Source organism: Fusarium oxysporum, chromosome 2 (assembly GCF_000149955.1).
Source record: "Fusarium oxysporum f. sp. lycopersici 4287 chromosome 2, whole genome shotgun sequence".
NCBI lineage: Eukaryota > Fungi > Ascomycota > Sordariomycetes > Hypocreales > Nectriaceae > Fusarium > Fusarium oxysporum.
In genome coordinates, this window is record NC_030987.1 from 4,662,846 (window position 1) to 4,684,216 (window position 21,371).

Below are 21,371 nucleotides of genomic sequence, written 5' to 3' on the forward strand. Positions count from 1 at the left end.
TCATGCCCAGGGTGTTCAGCTTTGGGGCGGTCCTTCATGGACACGACAGGCCCGATTCGCTCACCCCTTCGTGAACCTGGTTGCTTTCTCTCCCGGTGAGAAGTACATCGTCACCTGGTCTAACCGCCCTATCTCCATCCCCGACGAGGGCCACCCCGCCCTTTCGATCGACGACCATGGCAAGAACTATGTGATCTGGGACATCGCTACCGCTACTCCTCTGCGATCTTTCGCCAACCTCGAACCCCCCAAGGTGGAGGATGGCAAGCCCCCGCCTAAGATGCAGTGGCCCGCCTTCAAATGGTCTGCTGACGACAAGTACGTTGCCCGTCTCAACCCCGGCCAGTCCATCTCCGTATACGAGCTTCCCCGCATGAACCTTCTCGACAAGACCTCCATCAAGATCGAGGGTGTTGTGGACTTCGACTGGGCTCCTGCTACCCCCAAGCGTGATGGTGTCAAGAACTACGAGCAGCTGTTCTGCTACTGGACCCCTGAAATCGGCAGCAACCCCGCCAAGGTCGGCTTGATGAGCATTCCCTCAAAACAGGTCGTTCGATCCCTGAACCTCTTCAGCGTTAGTGACGCCAAGCTTCACTGGCAATCCGAGGCTGCCTACATTTGCGTCAAGGTCGACCGACACTCCAAGTCGAAGAAGTCTCAAGCAACCACACTCGAGATTTTCCGTGTCAAGGAGAAGGGTGTCCCTGTTGAGGTCGTTGACACTATTAAGGATACCGTTATCAACTTTGCCTGGGAGCCCAAGGGTGACAGGTTTGCCATCATCTCCACAACCGAGCCCGTGGGCGTTACTGCTGTCCCCCCTAAGACTGCAGTTTCTTTCTTCTGCCCTGAGAAGGCTAAGAAGGGCCAACAAGTGGGTAACTTCAAGCACCTCCGAACGCTTGACAAGAAGAACAGCAACGCCATCTACTGGTCACCTCGCGGTCGCTTTGTTGTTATTGCCACCATTGCCAACCAACAGAGCTCCGATCTGGACTTCTTCGACCTTGATTTCGAGGGCGAGAAGCCCGAGTCTGACAAGGACCTTACCGCCAACCTCCAGGCTATGAACACCGCCGACCACTACGGTGTCACAGATGTTGAGTGGGACCCTTCAGGCCGATTCGTTGCCTCATGGGCTTCTGCTTGGAAGCACTCGGTATGCTCCGTCTATCGAACTTATTATGATATTTATACTGACCTGATTTAGATGGAAAACGGCTACCACATTTACGATTTCAAGGGCGAGGCTCTACGAGAAGAGCCGCTTGAGAAGTTCAAGCAGTTCTCATGGCGCCCTCGGCCCCCGACTCTGCTCACCAAGGAGGAGCAGAAGGCCGTGCGCAAGAACCTTCGAGAATACAGCCGCGTCTTTGAGCAAGAAGATGCTGACCGTGGTGCGTCTGCTGACTTGGCTGTGGTTGAGGCTCGCCGACATATGCTCGAGGAGTGGTACAACTGGCGCGAGTCCGTCGAGGCTGAGATTCTGGAAGAGCGCGAGGCTCTTGGCCTACCAAAGGATCCCCATGCTCCTCTGCTAGAGGCTTACACAAAGTCTCTTGAGGGCTTAACATCAGAGGCGGATCGGGTGATTGAGGAGATTGTGGAGGAAGTTCTTGAGGAGAGTGAGGAGATCCTCGCATAGACGTCTTCACTGCATTTGCATGGGAGTGATTTGCTTGTATCTCGGTAGAAAAACTGGTCAGGGCGAGGGGTCACGTAATGAAATTCTTTGTCATGTTCACACGCAAGATAGGTCCATTTCCTTGGACTTTCTAAAAGCATTTTTCGGAGTATTCTCTGCTCATACATATCACTTGCTCGCCATCGTTCACTGAGTGAAACGTGGTGTTTCGGCTACTTGGAAAAAGTTTTGATCATATTGTCGCATATTTACTATGTAGGACTGTTGCAACATGACCGTATCGTCATAAGCTTAGGAGCATATTTACAAGGCTTAGGATAGTCTCATGGAAATACGAGTCAGGATTGAGCAGCAAATATATAAGAGCATCCTAAAAAAAAAACAACTCAAAGTGCCTTCTTTCCTGTCTACAGGGGCGCAGGCTCATAGTATTCGCGGAAGCGGTCCGACTTTTCCCACTGCACGTTCCATACAACGTTCCAACAAGTCAACAATAGCATAGGGAACCTAACAGTCCAAAATGCAAGGTAGCCTTCGGGAAGAGGTCCGACGGTCCTTTTGAGTGCCTCAGGCATATCTTCGTAGTGATTCTTCTTATTTCGTAGGGCTCGAAGCAGATCAAGAAGGCGGGAACCGGTATATTTGCGTTGCTTGCCGAGGGAATCAACGAAATCACGCGGCAAGACCCTCAAGAAGTCACTCCTAGTCACATCCCCTGCGTGCCTCTCAAGCTCGGCCAGGGCGGGCGAGGGTGGGTCCCTTGGCTCCTTCTCAAAGTGATCCGAGACGTCGCAGAGGAACGCGAGCCTCTTCTTTGGGGACCAGAAGAAGGGATGGGCCATGATCTCCTTGGCATTGGGACGGTTCTTGGGGTCTGCTTCAAGCATGGAGGCGATAAGGTCCTTAGCCTCGTAGGCAAAGTCGCCGAGAGAGTCAAGAAGGTCCAAGTTATACTGCCCTTTTCGAATGTTGACTTCTCGCATATAGCGATCGCCGCAATCAAAGGGATGTGATCCGTTGGTCAAGACATAGAAGAAGACCAGTCCAAGCGAGAAAATGTCGATCGCACGAGTAGCACGCCGAGGCATCATATTGTCATCGACCAAAACCGAACCAGAGCCGCTTTGGGTGCTAGCCTCCATCATGGCACCCTCTCGAGCGTCGTCGTCGAGTAGAAGCTCGGGAGCACGCCAGCCTGATGTTCCAGCGGCACGGCCCGTAGTGGCGCCGAAGGACGATTGCCCGCCTTCCAATTTCTTGCAAAGTCCGAAATCAGAGACCAGCATTCTAGGCTTGCCATCCTTGCCCATATTGACCAGAATATTCTGTGGCTTGAGGTCACGATGGACGATTCGGAGCTCGTGTAAGTGGCTGATGCCGTTGGTGATCTGGTAAAGGATATTCGGCAAGTCATGTCGGCCGGCGTTGGCAAGGTCCCGGAAATAGTTGGGCTTTTCGACCACGTCTGCTAATGAAGCGGCGCAGCGCTCCAGGGCAATGTAAAGAAATCCATCGCGGATCTGTTGGGAGTAATATCGAATGACTGGAAATGTTAGGGCGTGCGTTCTTCAATAGTATAATAGCTTACCATTCGGGTGATCATCACTCTCTCTTAACAACCTTGTTTCTTGGGACGCGATGTCATAAAACTGAATCAACATGCGTTTGACGGCGACCGCTCTTCCATCGAATTTGCCAGCAAAGACTAGAGTGCCATTGCTTCCTGTGCCCAATTGCTCATCTGTGTTCACCTCGATGTTTCCCATACGGATCGTCGAGCCTGTCACAGACTGCATGTCGTCATGTACGGTCATTACGTCCGGCTCGAGGCTAGGCCTTTCACCCAGCTTCTTTGCGTTGTTGACCGCATCCTCGACAGTGGCCGTGGCCGGGTCATCGCCTCGAGATAGGGAAGCTTCTTGAGCACGACCCTTGCGATGCTTGACACCACCACGTCTACCTCTGTGAGCCTTCTTCTTCTTCTCAGGGGCTCCACCATCCTGACTTTCATTTGTGGCCGTAGCCTTGGCTTGAGGTTGAGGTTGAGGAGTATCAGGAGTATCACCTGACCTCTTGGTGGGAGTCTTCCTCTTGGGCTTCGGAGTCGCTTCCCTATCGCTGAGCTCTACCTCTTTGATAGGTGTTTGGGGGGAAGTTCCGGGCTCCAAATTGGATGATTCAGGGGCAGGGACCACGGATTCTTTGACCTTCTCCTCAAGATTGTCTCTCGGTGCTGCGGGCTTTGGTTCTTCGTTCACTGAGCCGGCCAAGTAGTCAACGTTGCCGTCAGTGTCGCTGCTATCGACTTCATCCGGTTGCTCCGTGTAGACAGGGGTCTCAACAAAACCCAGTATATTTTGCAATTCGTTCCAGAAACCCCGTCGCTTCCCACGCTGGAGGTGACGACGGATATTCTTGTTGTTGAAATAGAGTAATGAAACAAATATGATGATGACCACGGGATTTGTGATGAAATCCTTGACGCTTTGGGCGGCAATTAGAGGCACCTTTTTGACGTTGGTAAACAAGGTAGGCTCATCCGAAAATGTCAGGTCCGTGGTTTTTGAATCATTATTCTCCAAATCATCATTGCCATCGTACACGTCATACACTTCTGGTCCTTCTATTGCACCGGCAGGCAAACTTGGCGTGTGTGTGCCACCTCTGTTATTGACAGTGTCGAGGAAATGTGTGCCTACCAGGACCTTCGAGAGTTTGGTTTGGTTGATAGTGTCCCAAGAGGGAGCAATGTCCCACCAATCGGGGCGGGATAGTTGAGCGATGGGGGCATGGATAATAAGAGGATACGATCGTCCAGACATGACATACCAATCCCCAGTCCGAGTCTGGTTGAGAAAGATACTGTTACTGCGCATACGGGCGTGGGTCTCATCTTGCGGGGGCATCGGCGGTTGAGGAAGGACCACAAGATCGGGATTGCTGTCGGATGTAGCATCTCCTGGTCGGCATACATCAAAAACTCGGGCTACAGGTGCTGCGAAGTGTTCGCTGAAAAGTGGCTCTGCCTTTTCGGACCTTGCGTAGTCAAACGCATAGACCTTGCCGTCGTGCTGGCTTGTGATGTACTTCTTATCTAATGAAGACTGGTGCTGTTGAAATAGGTCGCTGTCGTAGTTGTTGGGGCTCCACTCAGAGTACCTAAGGGTAGCGATGGGAAGACCGTCCTCACGCCGCTGGATACCAACAGTATATTCGGTCCTGCCCAAAGTGATTGTTCCAGTAGAGCTACACTCCTGGTTGTTCTCGTCGTACAACGTGTCGGGGCGTGCGCAGCTTTCGGCTTCATTAACATGAGATCCTGTAGCACCGAACCATTTCAGAACTCTCCCTGTGGCTGCATCAAGAGTAATCATGGTAGTCTTTTTGTCGCCAGTATAGACGACGGGAGAGCTCTCATCGGCGTAGGGGGCCAGTTCTTCGACAAGCTTCTTCATGGTGAAGCCTGTTTTGACAAATCCACGATTAGAATCGGGGGCCCAGAGGTAGATTCCGCCATCACGGTTAGGCTCAACAGCCCAAACATAATGGTCGACTTGGTGATAATTTTCATCGAGAATGGACTTCTCCGAGCGGTGGTGTTTGGTCTCTACCATAGGGTGGTCGACTTCGAGATGCCAACGTTCTTTTCCGGTTCGCCGGTCGTTGGCGTATAGGTCTCCATCGACGGTCGCCAGAAGAACAAAGTCTTCCACTTCCCAATCCTTCAGACTCCGCGCAATCTGCGGCGAGGCAAGCCCAGAAGCAGGAATGCTGCTGGACCGTTGATATCGTGAAGGGTTTGGTGCTCCTACGGACTGAGCCGGAGCCAAAGTTGCGAGGGCGCTCGCATCGTCAGGGATAATTAAATGGTCGTTTTCGTATTCTCTCTTGCGGTTCCTGCGGACAGGCTCGATCTTCTGCTGCTGCTGTCGCTGTCGCTGATTGGGAACGGAAGCCCGCTTTACATTCTTGACAGTCTCGCGGGCCGACTTAGTCAGGTCAACGGGGGTCGCGGCCCATTGATGTGCGGCATCATCGGCTAACTGCTGACTGCGGCCGCCGGGGCGTTGCAGTTGTGGTAAAGCTGGTTCGACTGGTCGATGCTGCTGCTGAGCATCAACAAGCTGTAGCCAGGGTAGAAGGATGATAGCAAAGGCGATGAAGAGTCTCTGTTGCTGTGAGGCCCGACGCCCCTCGCCCGGAGGTCGTCGCAGCATTTTCGATCAAGTATTGCGATGTGATTGATCACATGGAACCCATTAGATACGGTGAGAAGCTTAGTGCGGCGGACGTGAAGCGGCAAAGGCCATAGAAGGGATGGAAGGGACGAGATTCGATATCTTGGTTGGGCAGTCACGTCACACCATAAGATTGGCCGTCGTTCGTTCGTAGGAAGGTGCGGAGGCGACGCGGTAGGAGGGGAGCGCAGAAGGTTAAAGTTGAAGCAGAGTCTGCCTCACGCGCTGACGATTCAACCGCAGCTAACAATGATATTGATAAAGATATTGATAAAATGTGATTCTAGGTGGAATGGAGAGCAGGTTGGAAATGGAATACGGAGGAAAGGTTGGGGTAGGAGCCCGGGTTTTACCAGTGACCCCTTCTTTTTGCCCTGCCCTGGAACTGTTACCCTTGGAAGGTAAGAAAAATACGTATGCAGGAATCGTATACATTATGATTCTATGTTAAGTCATCCTAAAAATTGCATTCCCTATCCTAAGCTTTTAGTATCTTTTAAAACTTATGATGAGTTTTTAAATTTTTTATTTAAGATCATAATAGAATTACATGGCTTTAGAGTAGAATTGTGATGACTTTCTCTTTTTCTTTCACCCTCCAGCCATTGCTGACACGGGCAGGCAAACCAGCATGGCACGGGCGTTGCAGAAGGCCAGAGACTGACGAGGAATTACACCAGTCGAGGGGAGAGGGGTTATGGCTTGCGCCAGGTATGAAGGCCGTGTTGCCAGTTAATTCTTACTGTAGGCGATCCAGGCCATCCCGCCACAGGACGGTTGGTCAAGGGCCAGGACTCGAGTGTAAGACAGCGCCGCACAGACTGCATCCGAGTGTTTGGGGGCTGTATTGATAAAAACTTGATCTCAAATGTCTAGCTGTGGTTAAATCGAGGTTCCCTTGCATTGTTAAGCATGTGAAGGCTGAAGCTGTGTCATCTAGGGTCAAAGAGCGATGCAGGGAGAAAGTAATTCTTGCGAGAAATGGATAGAGGAAGACGAGGTGCTGCGTTCCCCGCTGGGAGTTATGCTGGAAGCTTTATCCTCCAATAGACATTCGCAATTCATCAGTTACAGTTTCAAAGCTGTTGGTACTCCGTATCGGTGATGATAATCCCCAACCTGAATTGACTCTTCACACTGTTCTGTCCTGACTTTCTCTTTTTGTGGGCTTCGCTTGTGAGCACCCCGGATCGGATGGTCTGTGCTTCGGGGACCCTCTGACTTCCGCCCCGGTCCTCCCTTGACACTTCAAACCGAGGACTATCGATGAACGTCGAATTTCTCTAGGGTAGCAAAGTTTGTCAAATAGATTTCATCATGACGCGTAATTCATCGATTACATATTCGAGTCTGTTACGTTTTCTAAATTGGCAATTTCAATCACGGCAGATAGAGCAATAGCAGAGAGAAATTGGAAGTCAGCTGTTATAGAAACTCGCGGTTTTGTGTACTGTTCCAAGCAAGTATCTTCATATTTTGTAATTCTTGACCGCTCTACGTGAGCTATACCCTGAACTCTCGGAAGTCAGAGCTCCTTTCAAATGTCTCATATATTTCGTCATTGTAGCATAGTCTCCCTGCATTATTTATTCATCTGTGTGCTCCCAGATAGGGTTCACTCCCCTTACCAAAGTGACTGGTTGTAATCCATGTATTGTGAACGTCAACCCTGTTTGAACCACAAAGTACTCCGTACCGGCACTGGGGTTTGGTCCATTGCTGAGGGAGATGGCCATCAAATCGGATGGAAGACCAGCAGCCATCAAGATCAAGTCGATAAGTCATAATTGTACAAAAAGAGCCAAGATGATGACCTCAGTCTAATGACAAAGGAATGCGGTCTGGGGCATGTCCCGCCCGATAGTCTAGCACCCTTGCCAGTGCACTACTCAGCCCAACCTCAAGCTGGTCCTTTCTCCTCAACATCTCGAACTCACAATCAGGCGCATAAGATGTCAGTTCTTCAACAAACATGCTCAGTGCAGGTTGAAGTCGATTGAAGCAATCCCCAAAGTGGTCGATAAAGCCGTCCCTCGCCATACTCTCTAGATTTCTCACCAACATTGTAATGAGCTTTGATTGGTCGATGCCGAACTGGAGAGGAATGTTAGTATAAGTCGATCAAGGGTCGCTCAAAACCATCCATCGTGTCTCGCAACGAGCATTGCAGATATGTTACGTACCAAGTCGAACATGGAACAAATACCCTTTTGATCCTCATACGAGAAAGGGGTCTGGGGCCGACCGCCGATCTTGTCGAACGCCTGCTGGACCCCTTCAATCATGTCTCGACATCGGAGGTATGTATTCTTCCAGAAGGTCAGTACAGGTCAAGTAAGAAGGGAAAACGTGCAATACCCCGATGATTTGAACTTCTACACCACGGCCTCCAATATTACTGGCAGTGAAATATATATCAGATGCTAAACTGCTGACCTCCTGAATGACCGCGTTTATATCCTCTGGAGTTGCAACAGCTGCGAAAACTGGAGGCGCAACTGGAACAGGTATTGATGTGGCGACAGGTGAAGTAATTACAGAAGTCGTTGACGAAGCTACCGGAGAAGCATATGTTGTGGCTATGACAGTAATGCCACTGAGAATAAGGAGGGCGTTGCGCATCATGCAAGGAGAACTGAGCAATGGTTCGGGCAGGAGTTTGAGTTAATGATGACACAGACAAAGTCGTATTCGCTCGAGAAAGGACCGGTTACTATCTGAAGACACGATATCGTAAAAGCGATCTGATGTGCGAGTACTGGCAAATACGGAGAACTGGGTTTTGAAGTGTTGAGCCCAGTTGCAAACAGACCGCTTGACAGATTAAATATCCCAAATCATATCGAGGCCTGCCCCTTTCTTATGAGCTGCTATCAGCTCACACGTGGAAATGTTAATAACTGAGATTTCTATGGATTATTCCGAGGACATTTAATATGAAGTGGCGGAAATGTATGGTCCATAGCGGTTGCAGACCCATTAAGGCAGGCTGCGTGCGACCTATACCCGAGACCTGTATGCCGTTCCGAAGTCCTCGCCAAGATGCGACGGATATCACGGTCTGTGGTAGGGCTTTCGGACGGCAGATTTGCTTTTGTAATATCTTGGCATCAAGCATATTGAGGACATCGCCAAGAGGAGAGGCTGAACATCAGGGAGACGCAGATATGTACGAAAGCGAACATCAAGGACTGACACCAAGAGATTCTTAGAATGCATGGCATTGTTGATACAGCTGCTCCTGTTCTCTCGGCGATCATTCGAATATGAAGATTGAGTTGCCTTGGGTAGCAGGGTAGATACTAGAACAAACAAGTTTGTCTTAGAGAGCGCGTGTTGACAACATTGCCGTTTCGGGATAGCCAAGACTTTCAGCTCCTGCCTTGGGCCAGAAGATGTCATTGTGCTTCGTAAATGGACAAGTGATTGAGATGAACGTGTTGAGCAACACCTTCGTCCCCAAGACACCTGCAACTGTGCCTTTAGGGGAAACGACATGGCAGAATGGTGTACATTGCTACGCCTAACTACGCTCGCTGCCTCAAGACCCAAGCACCCTGATCGCTATGCCGCTTCATATTCCCAGTCCAATGCCTGACATCCTCGGGATACCAACACCAACCAAATGGTACAAAATGACCTGCCAATATTTACACATCGACTCTATCAAATAATGACTCTAACCCCACTGCACAAGGACCTTCTTGCCCTTCTTCCCACCCTTTTTCTTACCACCAGCCTCGTCATCCTCGGCGGGCTCTTCACCAGCTGGTGTACTCGAGCCGCTGCCGCCCCATTGGAAACCGGTTTCACGACTTCCATAGTCGCGTCTGACGGCCCGGCCGTTTCCATAGCCAAAAATTGTAGTGGTAGGCTTTGGCGCTGTCGGAAGAGCAGGGAAAGCATCCTCGCCAGTAGGACGAGGAGCAGGACGGGGACGATTGAGGGTTGTGGATTGTGAGGATGAAGGAGTGGGAGTCGTCCAGTTGGATCGAGAGGCAGAAGATGAGGAGTTGCCAGCTGAGGGAAGAGAAGGGAATGCATTGGAGGACGATGGGGGAGCACTGACAGCAGGACGAGCGGCCCACGATGAAGCTCCGCTAGAGGACACAGGCGCAGGGCCACCGAGTCTTGTGCTGTTCTTGAGCTTCAATACACGGTTCGAGTACTTTTGTGTGGCCTTCGCATTGGGAACTGCTGGGTTGGCAGATGCTGCATTGGCCCAACCACTTGAACTCGAGGTTGCACCATGCATACCACTTAGACCAGGTAAGCTAGGATAGTCTTCGTTGATGGCACGCCAGTCCTGCCAGGCTTTGCGGAGGGCATCGGCCTTGTTCTTGTCCTCATACAGATCCGCAACCTCTCGGACCATCGTACCAAGAGCGTTTGAGGAAGTATCGGCGAAGAGAGTGAAGAAAGCGTCGATGAGTTGAGGTGCAGTAAGTCCGCCTTGGCGATATGAAGAGATGTGGTTTCGGAATGTTGCCATGCGCTGCGCATCGTTGCCGAGGAGGTTTGATGCTCGTTCGACTACAGCACCATGGCGCACAAGTCGGGCACGCTCCTCAGGGCTGAGGTTGGCAGGATCCGGGACAGTAGCAGATTCGATGGGATTAGCAAGGTTTGTCTGACTGGCACGGGGAGTGTTTGATGAGCTGCCACCACGAGATTGTGATGAGGCTTGAGCGGGTGTGGGTGAAGGCGCAGAGAGTGAACCACCAAATGTGCGATTGGACACTGATTGCGCAGAATGGATAGCCATTTGCCGCTGGAAGGCAATCTCATCTCGTCGTAATGGCTGGGCGGAGCTCGCAGGAACCGGTTCCATATTAGGGTCGCGGCCTCTGTTCCCTCCTCTTCGCCCATCTCTGCCTCCCCGTCGTCCTTCTTCTCTCCCACTACCGCCACCGCCTCTCTCTTGCTGGTATGGTGTCCGAATGTCGAATCCTGAGATGTTGACTACTCGCGCGTCTCTGCCTGTTGCTTTACCACCGTGATCACTCAATTGGTGAGCCTGCAAGTCCAGCTCCGACTCAAAGACTACAAATTTCTTTTCCAAACATTCTCGGTCGCTGCAGAGGTAGTGGTCCTTCTTGAAATGCTCTTCGAGTGCATTGTAGTCGAGGTAGTAGTGGGGATGTCGCGAGTCTCGCCTATCGCAGATAAAGCAGCGCTCATGCTTCATCCGGCAATGCTCGTACAACTTGTCGTCGTCGTAAAACCGCTCTCCACAGAACCCACACAAGGGGTGACCCTTGAAGCCTGTTTGGTCTGCCGCGCCGGGCTTGTCGTCTCCATGACGCATGTGCTTCTCCAGTTCCTTATCCGCAAATAGCTCATGTTCATGTGTGAATACCCTCTTGTTACGAGTGCATAGATCGCACATGCGCTTGCGGTGAGCGGACTTGACATGGCGGTGCAAGTCAGGCCAGCCGAGGCCAGCGAAATCGCAGGATGCGTCGGGGCAGTTATATCGCAGGAGGAGAACGGTATCGCCCACAATATCCTCTTTTGTGTACTTGATTCCGATGTTGCTGTCGGTGGTTGTGATATCCTTTTCTGAGTAATCCTCGAAACGTTTCTCGGGGTCGTCGGTAAAGATGACATAGGGAGCTGGGGTCTAGAACACTATTAACGATAAAGCTCTTGCCAGGGTACAGAGAAGAGAAACATACACGACAGTGAGCGCAGTCCTTTGTCTTATAAAGGGCTCTCATGCGCAGGCCGCAAATATGGCATGTCGTATGGTTACAAGGCGCAATAGAGTGGTGAGCGACTGGGTTCGCGCAGATGAAGCACACCTCGCCGTCATCATCCTCGGCAGCTTCAGCTGCTTTGCCCGCAGCCATGGCATGGGCTCTGGAAGCTGCAGCTGCAACATCTTGAGCAGCCGGGTTTGCGGGAACGATGGGCACGTTGGAGTTGTTACCGCCACGGCCACGCCGTTGGCCGCCTCGTCGGTTCTGATTTCCCTTTCCTCGGCCTCGTCCTCTGTTGCGCTGACCGTCGCCTTGTGGTTGAGACTCGGAAGCTGTCGCTCCAGTATTGCTGCCCCCTTCCGGTGAAGCCATTTTGGGCTGTCCCGAGCTTCCAGAAGCTGAAATATTTGCGAATTCGGTTAACGTAGAAGCCAAGGGGGCTAGAGCTATGATTATGTCGCTCGGTAGAGGGGTAGTCGCTTTATCGAAATAGAAAGCTGTCAACTGCACGAGTAAAACTACAGGTAAATGGAAAATATGAACGACCTCCTGGTGAACCCGTACTTGTGTGCTATTGTATGAATGCAAAATGGTTGTAGTTTCAAGGTAAATCGCGAAGGCGAGATGATGATATCGACCAGATTTTATTTGGGTTTCTATCTCTGAATGGCGGGGCAGAACCTCGCAAACAGTGACGGAACTGCCCTGTTGTGTGGCACAAAGCCACTTCCATCGGCATCTGTGGCTGAGTAATCTCGCCTAATAGTCACAGGCATTGGGGCGATGCTCAAATTGAGTTCTTTGATTGGCTCTGAAACCGTCATTCAATATTGGGAGTCACCGGCCAGAAAGATCCCAGCCTAGAGTGACAAAGACTTGCATTGGCATCTATTGACTCATTAAGGCTCATCAAAGCTGGACCTAACGACAATAGCTTAACAAACTCTATTAGATTAACAGGGCTTGCTTCCTTCCACCTCCCATAAGCTATTGATTAGAGTCTAACCGCTGTCACTCACGACATGCCTCAACTTTCAACAATAGCAAGCATGGGTATTAACAGAGCGCAAGGTATCTTGTTCAATAGATTTGTACAGCTGAGGCACTGATAATCCCCAAACATATTGAGGTAGCATAAAATAAGTCAAACTATAAGCCTTCCCACCATAAGTTCCCAAATCGTTGCGCAACAGGTGACTTAAAGCCGAGGTATTATGAACTGAAGAAAAGATTGATCACAAATCATAGCATTTTATAGAAATCCGATCAAGCCTGATAGTAGGGCTTGACCTGCTCTTCAGACCAATTCCAGAAGAACTCTGCCATACCTGTTCCACCTTCGGATTCGGACAAAGCGCCCTTCTCAAGATCTAGGCGGATGGGCATGAAACGACCCCATGGAACCACTTGAAGTTGTCAGTAACTACCTAGGCTCGGTTCCATGTAAGGAAAAGGAGATTCTTACCCCAAATACCAGATTTATCGATTGTGATATCCTCAGAAAAGGCAGCAAATAGCTCTGTGTATGCACCATAGATAGGAGCATAGGTGGTAATGGTTCTAGGATAGTACATATACCAGGGTGAGGTGCGATCGAGTTCGCTAGACAGATTGCCAGGGTTTAGAGACTGGGTTTAATGTTAGTTTATGGATCGCTCGGTTGTCATACAGAACGTACCGCGCTCACGATGCCATCATCTTTGAACCTCCTGGCGAACTCTGTGTTGTGGTAGAAGTTGCCGGCCTTGCTTGTTGCGTACTTGAACACCAGGTTTCGTGGCTCATGGTAATCGAGGTTATCACGCTCGAATCCATTCTTTGGTGCGAGAACATCCGCAGCTGAACTAGACACCCAGATCACGCGGACCGAGTTCTTCGGCGCCGACTTCGCCGTCTTTTGAAGAAGAGGAGTGAGGTACTTTGTGAACAAGAAATGACCAAGGCAATTAACTCCAAGCTGAAGCTCATACCCCTGCACAGTCTTGGATCCCTCTGGTGGTGTCATAACTCCCGCATTGTTGAACAGAATGTCGAGTCTGCTCTCAGCTTCAAGGAACGACTTGGCTGAAGTCCCAATTGTTGTTAGATCTGCAAGGTCGAGCTTGAGAAACTTGAGGGTGCCCTTCGACTCAGGGTGCTGCTTCTTGATGCCCTCAATGGCAGCCTCACCCTTCTCTGTACTACGAGCAGCGACCCAGACAGTAGCATTCTTGCTGTAGAGAACCTGGGCAATCTCGCGACCGACTCCAGTGTTTGCTCCGGTAACAATGGTCACCTTTCCTGTGAGATCGGGAACATTTGCCTCAGTGAATTTGGGCTTGGGAGGGAATGCCTGGCTCAGGGCATCCAAAGGTCTCGCAGGCAGCGGCATAATGAAGGATTACAAAGAAGTAGTCAATAGCAGAGAGGACAACAAGTCTTGCAGAAGCTGGATGGTAGAATCAATGACACAAAGATAACTTCCATGATCTCACAAATCACGGGGTAGCAACCGGTAACGCGGAGCAATCGAATGCCCGAAAACCGGAGCCTGAGTTCAAATCCGTGCTTTGGAGAGATGATTGCATAATTCGAAGTTCTCAAAAGGCAGACATGAGATATAGATGTAACATATCAACAGCAGAGAAGCTGTTCTGACTTACAAACAACAAGGTCTCACAAGAATGTGAGAATACCCCATTTATGCAAGTGCTTACGCTGCTGGGGACCACTTGGGTGCAGCACAGATTAGGTGGGGAGTATCACAGGGAAGACAATCCACTTTCAATCAGGACGTAATCAACATTTTATTTAAGAGGTGCATACTTCAAGGCAGGTAGGTATTATCATCAAATACTGTAGTTCTAGAGCAATCCCACCCTCACATAGACCGAGTTTTGCAAGTAATATCCTCCCATTGTAGGGTAGTCTTTATCCCCATCATAATGATCCTGAATCACCGCCCAAGCGGTACAAAAGATACAATCTAGAGCCTTTCGGAATTCTTTAGGATTCATTATATAGCACCTTGCCCAATTGTCAATAGCTAGACAAGAAACACTTTACCGGTACGCCGCCGCGCGCCCAAACGCTGTCATCGAAACCTTCGCAGAGGGCCTGCGTTCTGCAGATGCAATCGCTCTTCTGTTTATTCCTCGCCAACCGGGTAAAGATGACTACCGATATCCTTGTTCATCCGAAACATGTCAACCCTTGCCTGTTTAAAGACTGCTTGCATCTTGTCGTCGCAAATGATTTGACGTTTGTCGTTCGGGTCTTGAAGGTCATTTGCTTTGATGTGTTCCCAGAGCTTCTTGACGACTTGAGGTCGTGACAGCTAGAATTGTGTTAGCGTAGGCTTTGCCCAAGCATGCTGCATGTAATCATCCAAAGAAATTCCCAAAAGGCAAGACTAGTTGCAAAAGACATAGACCAGATAGTCCGAAGCAGGATAGAGACATCCAAGCCCTTCAGGCAATAATCTGATCCCTGTAAAGATATGGGCTGAATGGACAAGGCCACGGCCTAACCTTCGCGAGAGATCTAGGATAAAGCCTTGTGTAGTACATAAAGAAGTGGTTCACATACCTGCGTCTCGCCAACAAGTTCAGAGAGGGTTTCGCTCAAGTTGAAAGGTTTCTGGAAACCACCACCAGCCTTTCTCTTCTTGCCAACCTCACCATCGGCTGGTTCGAGGTCGCTATCATCGTCGGCTTTGACCTTTTTCGCACTTTTCTTGCGCGGCGCCGCCTTCTTCTTGGTAGGTTTTGCTTTGTCGCCCCCTCGAGTCTTGCGCCCTCTGGCCAAGCTATTTTCCTGCGCCTGTAGTTGCGCGGCCAACTTGGCGTCCGCATCTTCAGCCGAGGATGATCGCTTAACCTTCTTTCGTGAAGGTTCTGGGGTGGCGGATTGCTCGGTCTCGCCTACATCGGATGTACCGTTGGCCGCATAGTCGACAGTGGAGGGAGGTTCAATTCCGTTGTTGGCCCCAGATACGGCGTCGAACCGAGCTTCGATAAGTCGTTTGATGGCGTTCTAGCAAGTCAGCAGGGGACAAATGTAGGGCAATGCCAAATGGAACGGCGAGGCAATGCTTGTGTTGTTTGTCGGCATACCTTCTGGTCGCTCAGATCCTGGCCGCCAAGCTTGTTCTCCAACCCCTGCCGGATCTTCTTTCGTGATATAGTCTCAAGGTCGGACGTCTCAAGGATGTCATCAATGATAGCGGTATAGCGCTCGAGCTCTTCGGTAGTCACTATCGTTATATGGTGTTATTCAAGGGCCAAAGTCGCGATGAAGGGGGTCTGTGCCAAGGGGTGGCAGGGCAACTTACAAGGGACGCTCATGATGATGATGTTGCTGTTCGCAGCACGACCGCTCAGTTGTGTGAAGTTGTACAGAAAAATGTCGGCAGGAGACGCGGCTCGGTTGCAGCTACAAGACGAGAGGGGGTCCCAAACGGCGGGGGGTTATGCGCATACAAACAGCGACACCTGCAGCCGTCCGTCTGTCAAGAAGGATGATGGAATGCGATCGCGGCAATGGTGAAGAATGCGCCCTGGGTTGCCTGTATCAAAGCATGTCCCAAATTGATTGCGCGTGCGTGCTCCCGGTGCTATGGCGATTGTTTTGTTAAGTCAACGCGGTCAAATATGCGTGATGGTTGGTCGCCTAGGTCCCGCGGTCGGTCGATTGCAGTGGACGAACCGCGGCATGAAACGATGAACAGTGAAGGAAATCGATGGAGTATAGCCTAGGTGAATGTGGCCTACAAAGAAGTGAATGGGAAACAAGGGGCTTCCAGAAAAAGAGCGATATTTGGATAGGCCTAATGAAGCTATCGCGGGCTTACGTCAATTTGTTGTGTATGGATGAAGTCAATGTTCACCCGCAACCTTGGAAGTCATGGAAAGCAAGCAAGCCACCGATCTCAGTCCGATGAGGCTGCTGAGGCTCTCGTTGCCGTGGCTGGTGACCAGGGGTTTGGCCAATGAACCTTGCGTAGCGCTAGGTCACCAACCCAAAGAGGTAAGGTTTAAGACCTGAGACGGGAGGAAGCGTGCTTCATCCACATTGGCCCTACCCATTGTGTTTTTCATTAAGATCACGTGGGGTATGCCGTTTGTCTTTGGTCTTGTTTTCCCTGAGAGAGTCCACTGTCTCGCTTCACGAATGAACAGAGGCTTCTTTCTTCAATGCGTCTGAGGATAAGGATGATGAGTTATCCAGGTCCCTAAGCTGGACTACTTGTTCTGATCAAAGGTCTTTGACAACACCGGCAACAATGCTGACTGAAGTATTTCGGAAGGCTAAGGCACTATTTAATATGATGGCGATATCAATCGTCAACCCCAACCTGTCCAAGAGATGAAACTAGGCCTGAATCCAAATCTTTCAACAAGTCGCCCCAGAGCAGTCCACCTGGTGTGTCGACAGTCCACATATCTTCATTAAGTGTCACATCAAAGCCTGCATTGTATAAAGCTTCCTCACCAACACTCATAATCTGATAGCTACTCGGCTCCACCACAGTATCCAACGTTTCTGGGCTTTTCTGGTTACTGGCTGGTGTTGTCGCGGGTGTAGTGAGACCAAGCCTTGCTCTGAATGCTTCCACGAGTTCTAGACATTTGATCTTGAGACCGTTGGTCAATTGCACACCTGCTTTGGATCCAAATATCTCAAAAACCCTCGCAGCTAGTGTCAACGTCTTCCGCGCTGTGGGGGACATTGGACAAATGGGATATCCGCAAGAGAAGCCAGCTAAAGCAAATGTAGCGGTACGCTGCCAATCAAACACTTGAAAGCACCCAGCAAGAATACCGGAATCCCTGCTGAGCTGGTGCAACATATTTGTTATCATAATGCCAGAGTTCACACTAGTTATGCAGTGGTTATCACTATTGAAAGTGCCCAGTGCTGGCGTTGGTAGAAATGAGTTGAACGTTCGAGTGAGCATAATGACTAAGGAATGGTAGTCAAATTCCAGCACTAGCCGTTGTCTTTGTAGCCAAAGGGGATCGGCCTGGCTGAGATCGAGCGGCGAGCGATCAACTGAGAAGGGTACACCTTGTACCCGTGGTGTCTTTAAACTCCCCGGCAGTTTCTCAACCCAGGCCTTGAGACGCTTGAGCTGCTCATAGAGATACTTTGCGCACTTCTCCCGTGATGAAGGGTGCTGATAAAAGTCGGGCTGATCAATCTCCGAAAGAACATTCTCCATTACCCTCGCTAATTCAGTATGAATCTCACGAATGACCTGAAAGAGGCCTTGTCTCTCATGCTGAAAGCGAAGCCAGTTGATGCCTGAGGACTGCGAAATGGTGAAATTTGGACCGGCAAGTTGAGCGATACTGTCAGATTCTGGGTGTTCGCGCTCATACAGATGGGGCTCTGAAATTGCGAAGGGGCGGCCCAAATGCAGAGAAACCTGTGTGTCCAATGTGACAAGGCATCTCCATAAGCGTGAACCTGTTTTTGCGCAAGTTGGACCTTCAGTGTCTTGGGTCTCATTGTCGCCATCGAGTTGCAGGCCAAGTGATTCTGCTGCAGCTACGGCAGATCGAATCATCATGTAGGCCGAGTTTTCTTTATTCAAAGCCAACAGATATATGGCGCTGAGAAAATAGCATTGCGCCGACTGTAAAGACGGATAATCCAAATCTTGAACCAGCGCCTGCTGAGCCTGCAGGTAGAAATCGAAACCAGGCTGATCAGGCACAACGACGTTATCACAAGTTGTGTATGAGGAGCCAAACTGTATGCATAAGGCGATCACAATGTCTACCAGAGGACATGCCTGTCTCTTCGTATTGTCACTCCAGAGTGAGTCATAATGTTGGCGAAAAGTAGCCTCATCGATCACTGGATAAATCGCATGATAACCCTGCCAGTAAAGGTCGAGGAGAGCGTCTTGTTGTTCACGCTGCAGTCGGTCGCAGTTAAGCGGAGATGAAGTAGCTGGTAATCTGGGACTTGACAGGACATTTGTCTCAAAGCTTGATTTGGTGAAAGTCGATAATCGATGAGTGAAGTACGCCAGCGAGGATGGACCGTACTGAATGCCATTCACTCGGACCCCTTTCCACCTTAATGAACGTTTACACACAGCATCACTATTTTGAGGTAAAGGAGATGGACTGAGTAGCTTGTTCTCAAGTTGCTGCACCTGACTTCTCAGCCGTTGAACCTCTCTATGTCCTCGTCAGCCTTGCGCCCTTCGACAGATTCAGGTTCGACTCACCTTGTGGCTGCGGCAACACTCTTGAAATCATCGCGACCTGAATTTACACATTCTCTATTGGCTTGTTTGCAGTTCCGACAAGGTCGGGTAGAATCGCATTTCACTCGGGTCAAGCGACACCAGTCACAGGCGCGTGAGACTTGAGCCCTCTTGGGGCGGGGTTGTGAGGTTGGCGGAGAAGGAGGCTTTCCGCTTGACAGGGAATTCGAAGTTGTTATGTCAAAAGTGGTGAACATTGAGATCCCGAAAGCAATGGATATGTTTTAGTACGAGGGTGATGGCTGTTGTATGTTGGATTCCGGCAGTCTGCGTACCGAATTGCTGGGCCAGGGCTGAGCATGGATGAGTCAGGAACATGGATGTTAGTGCCTCCTATGAACATTTGTCATCAGCGGAAACCCAACCAGGCACAGCAAGACATAAGGCTATGTTATCAATAGCTCGAGCATGAAATGTTACGGACTGGGTCATTGTGCGATATTAAATCCCTGATTATACTGACAAAGGCCTTTGGAGCTGTCAAACGTGCGAACAGGATGCCGAACATGTACATAGTCGCCTTAACGAGCCTCGCATATAAAGGCAAACAACGGGTAGCGATATGTTTACCATTCACTCTTAAGTTTCTATTGTACCAAGAATCTGACCATTTAAATCAAGTGTCTTTTATATTTCTCTGCCTGTACAAAATGCTGTGAAATTTAAAGTCGAATTCAAGTACTGCGAGTCAATGATAGAGTACAGCCAATGGCAGGTCTTCATACATCACAGCATCACCCAATGAGGAAGTCGGAGAAAACTCCGAAAACTCCTTATGGATCGTATTGTTAGGGAAGCAGTAAAACGGTCCTTTACTTTGAAGCGAGACAAACTACAGGGTGCCTGCATTTGTGTTTCTATGAATCGGGATCTGAAAGGCGAGCGACATGCATCCTCCCGTTCCATAAAAGGAACTGCAGAGAAGGTGCAGATGTCACTTTCCCACACGACCTTCTTGGGTAGTCCGATCACCAACTATGAGGAAGGAAGAAAGGAAGGAAGGAAGGAAGGAGACTGTAACATCCATGAAGGATGCTCGTGCGGAAACAATCTGCCAGCCTAAAGCTTCAAAGAAGTGTTCGCTGTTTTCGTTCTTTGCCAACCTTCTTATTGCCTTGAAGCCTTTTCCACTGAAAGGTGAGTGAAAGGAGAAGCCTGGGACTATGATACACCTTTGCCTCCTCCTTTTTACCCTGGCTGTACATGCGGCATCTATCGGGGATATCGCAGCGCAGACCTTGGACTTCTGCGGTGGGCCGGATAAAAGTGACTATACACTCATCCAAGGTACGACAAGCCCTCAAAGATGCAGTTGTGGCGGTGATCTGATCTGAATTCACAGATCCTTTCCTCGGCGACATCGACCATGGTCAACCAGGTATCACCTTTGAAACTGCTTATGGTGAAGGAGGTCCTCGCTGGTTCATGGTATACCAAAACGGAGAAGACGCGAAGCCGTATCGCGCGATGAAGGTATATTGCTGGCCCATGATTTACTCACAAGGTAAGGATTCAACTAACTGTCTACAAGGTCTCTTCCAACACAACTGTATTTGTTGACTTGACAACATCGTGCTCAACATTCTCCGGAAGACTCGTCCGTGGTAACGATATCGATTTCGATGGCGGCGCGCACAATCTCGGTACATGGGCAGAGATGAACTGGCAGAGTTATCCACTCGTGTACGGTGGGGTGTCTGTCATTGAAGGTGATATACCACACCAAATAATTGATCGAGCAAGCTAACACTACTCAGGCAATGACGGGCCCATCCTCTTACAATCAGAAGATCCCAACACCCCTTCCATGGGCTTCACTGAAGATATTATACCTCGAGCTCCAAAAGAATGCCGGGTCAAAAAGGACAGTGGAGGCATGGCGCTGAAGCCAACCGACAAGGATGGATACGACGAAGCAACGCGGGAATTCACGAAACGACAACTGGACAATCAGAAGGTGTCTATCGATAAGAGCTACACTGCGACAGTCATGTCCCACAACGGAAGGTTCAAGATTGTTTTTCTCCATGGGAACCATTAGATAGAGCAGCCCTGGCTTATGGGTTCAGGCAGCTGTATCGTCATTTGAAGCTCGAGCAGCTAGTCATCTTTGGTGGCTCAATATGCATCTGAAATTATAGAAGATATGTTGTAATCTCTAGGCACTTTTCCAAAAGAGAAGTAGTCGAGATGGTTGATATGGGTAAACTTTACCTGATACGGTAGCTAAAAAGAGAGCACCGAGATCGATACAATTCACCCCACATTCTGCAAACCAAGTTCGAGAAGGTTATCCTGCGGGGTAGACACACTCACGACGATAACGTTCTAGGCTCATCGTCTAGTAAGTGAAGCACCGGCCCGGTTGAGAATGGTTATCTGATAGAGAATAACATATCTTGACCGGACGAGTTTCCATGGCCAGAAAAGTCGACAAGAGAAGAACAAATTATTTTCCCCAGAAGCTTGATGCTGATAATACAAAGCCCCAATGCAGAAAATAATAAATCGACTTCACCAAA

The 21,371-nt window shown here is 49.9% G+C and overlaps 9 protein-coding genes across 10 annotated transcripts; 3 read left to right on the forward strand and 6 right to left on the reverse strand.

The window, feature by feature from the left end:
• Positions 1 to 280: 280 nt before the first annotated feature.
• Positions 281 to 1,648, forward strand: FOXG_08843 (translation initiation factor 3 subunit B; the record flags this gene model as incomplete). The annotated part of the gene is made up of 2 exons (XM_018387868.1): positions 281 to 1,162; positions 1,214 to 1,648. 2 exons carry the CDS (start codon positions 281 to 283, stop codon positions 1,646 to 1,648), a joined length of 1,317 nt encoding a protein of 438 aa, XP_018245812.1.
• A 145-nt stretch (positions 1,649 to 1,793) lies between these two features.
• On the reverse strand, positions 1,794 to 6,265 carry FOXG_08844 (IRE protein kinase). Its single transcript, XM_018387869.1, has 2 exons — positions 3,237 to 6,265; positions 1,794 to 3,191 (listed from the first exon to the last, which is right to left on the reverse strand). Exons 1-2 carry the CDS (start codon positions 5,863 to 5,865, stop codon positions 2,056 to 2,058), a joined length of 3,765 nt encoding a protein of 1,254 aa, XP_018245813.1. The 5' UTR covers positions 5,866 to 6,265; the 3' UTR covers positions 1,794 to 2,055.
• Positions 6,266 to 7,370: 1,105 nt separating this feature from the next.
• FOXG_08845 (uncharacterized protein) lies at positions 7,371 to 8,701 on the reverse strand. The gene is made up of 3 exons (XM_018387870.1): positions 8,245 to 8,701; positions 8,070 to 8,195; positions 7,371 to 7,980 (listed from the first exon to the last, which is right to left on the reverse strand). The coding sequence occupies exons 1-3, from the start codon at positions 8,509 to 8,511 to the stop codon at positions 7,702 to 7,704; spliced, it is 672 nt and encodes a 223-aa protein (XP_018245814.1). The 5' UTR covers positions 8,512 to 8,701; the 3' UTR covers positions 7,371 to 7,701.
• Positions 8,702 to 9,207: 506 nt separating this feature from the next.
• Positions 9,208 to 12,248, reverse strand: FOXG_08846 (uncharacterized protein). The gene is made up of 2 exons (XM_018387871.1): positions 11,565 to 12,248; positions 9,208 to 11,509 (listed from the first exon to the last, which is right to left on the reverse strand). Exons 1-2 carry the CDS (start codon positions 11,958 to 11,960, stop codon positions 9,566 to 9,568), a joined length of 2,340 nt encoding a protein of 779 aa, XP_018245815.1. The 5' UTR covers positions 11,961 to 12,248; the 3' UTR covers positions 9,208 to 9,565.
• Positions 12,249 to 12,624: 376 nt separating this feature from the next.
• Positions 12,625 to 14,266, reverse strand: FOXG_08847 (uncharacterized protein). Its single transcript, XM_018387872.1, has 3 exons — positions 13,267 to 14,266; positions 13,054 to 13,216; positions 12,625 to 12,994 (listed from the first exon to the last, which is right to left on the reverse strand). Exons 1-3 carry the CDS (start codon positions 13,957 to 13,959, stop codon positions 12,855 to 12,857), a joined length of 996 nt encoding a protein of 331 aa, XP_018245816.1. The 5' UTR covers positions 13,960 to 14,266; the 3' UTR covers positions 12,625 to 12,854.
• An 82-nt stretch (positions 14,267 to 14,348) lies between these two features.
• Positions 14,349 to 16,502, reverse strand: FOXG_08848 (uncharacterized protein). 2 transcript variants are annotated; one of them, XM_018387873.1, is made up of 4 exons: positions 15,901 to 16,502; positions 15,683 to 15,822; positions 15,156 to 15,602; positions 14,349 to 14,904 (listed from the first exon to the last, which is right to left on the reverse strand). In XM_018387873.1, exons 1-4 carry the CDS (start codon positions 15,911 to 15,913, stop codon positions 14,716 to 14,718), a joined length of 789 nt encoding a protein of 262 aa, XP_018245817.1. In that variant the 5' UTR covers positions 15,914 to 16,502; the 3' UTR covers positions 14,349 to 14,715. The 2 variants fall into 2 exon arrangements, with proteins under 2 accessions (XP_018245817.1, XP_018245818.1); XM_018387874.1 differs by having other exon boundaries at positions 14,349 to 15,602; positions 15,901 to 16,465.
• On the forward strand, positions 16,439 to 16,561 carry FOXG_19908 (uncharacterized protein; the record flags this gene model as incomplete). Its single annotated transcript, XM_018400186.1, has 1 exon — positions 16,439 to 16,561. One exon carries the CDS (start codon positions 16,439 to 16,441, stop codon positions 16,559 to 16,561), a length of 123 nt encoding a protein of 40 aa, XP_018245819.1.
• Positions 16,562 to 16,819: 258 nt separating this feature from the next.
• FOXG_08849 (uncharacterized protein) lies at positions 16,820 to 19,105 on the reverse strand. The gene is made up of 2 exons (XM_018387875.1): positions 18,811 to 19,105; positions 16,820 to 18,760 (listed from the first exon to the last, which is right to left on the reverse strand). Exons 1-2 carry the CDS (start codon positions 19,044 to 19,046, stop codon positions 16,906 to 16,908), a joined length of 2,091 nt encoding a protein of 696 aa, XP_018245820.1. The 5' UTR covers positions 19,047 to 19,105; the 3' UTR covers positions 16,820 to 16,905.
• A 721-nt stretch (positions 19,106 to 19,826) lies between these two features.
• Positions 19,827 to 20,890, forward strand: FOXG_08850 (uncharacterized protein; the record flags this gene model as incomplete). The annotated part of the gene is made up of 5 exons (XM_018387876.1): positions 19,827 to 19,986; positions 20,080 to 20,136; positions 20,192 to 20,322; positions 20,381 to 20,558; positions 20,607 to 20,890. 5 exons carry the CDS (start codon positions 19,827 to 19,829, stop codon positions 20,888 to 20,890), a joined length of 810 nt encoding a protein of 269 aa, XP_018245821.1.
• Between the last annotated feature and the right edge of the window lie 481 nt (positions 20,891 to 21,371).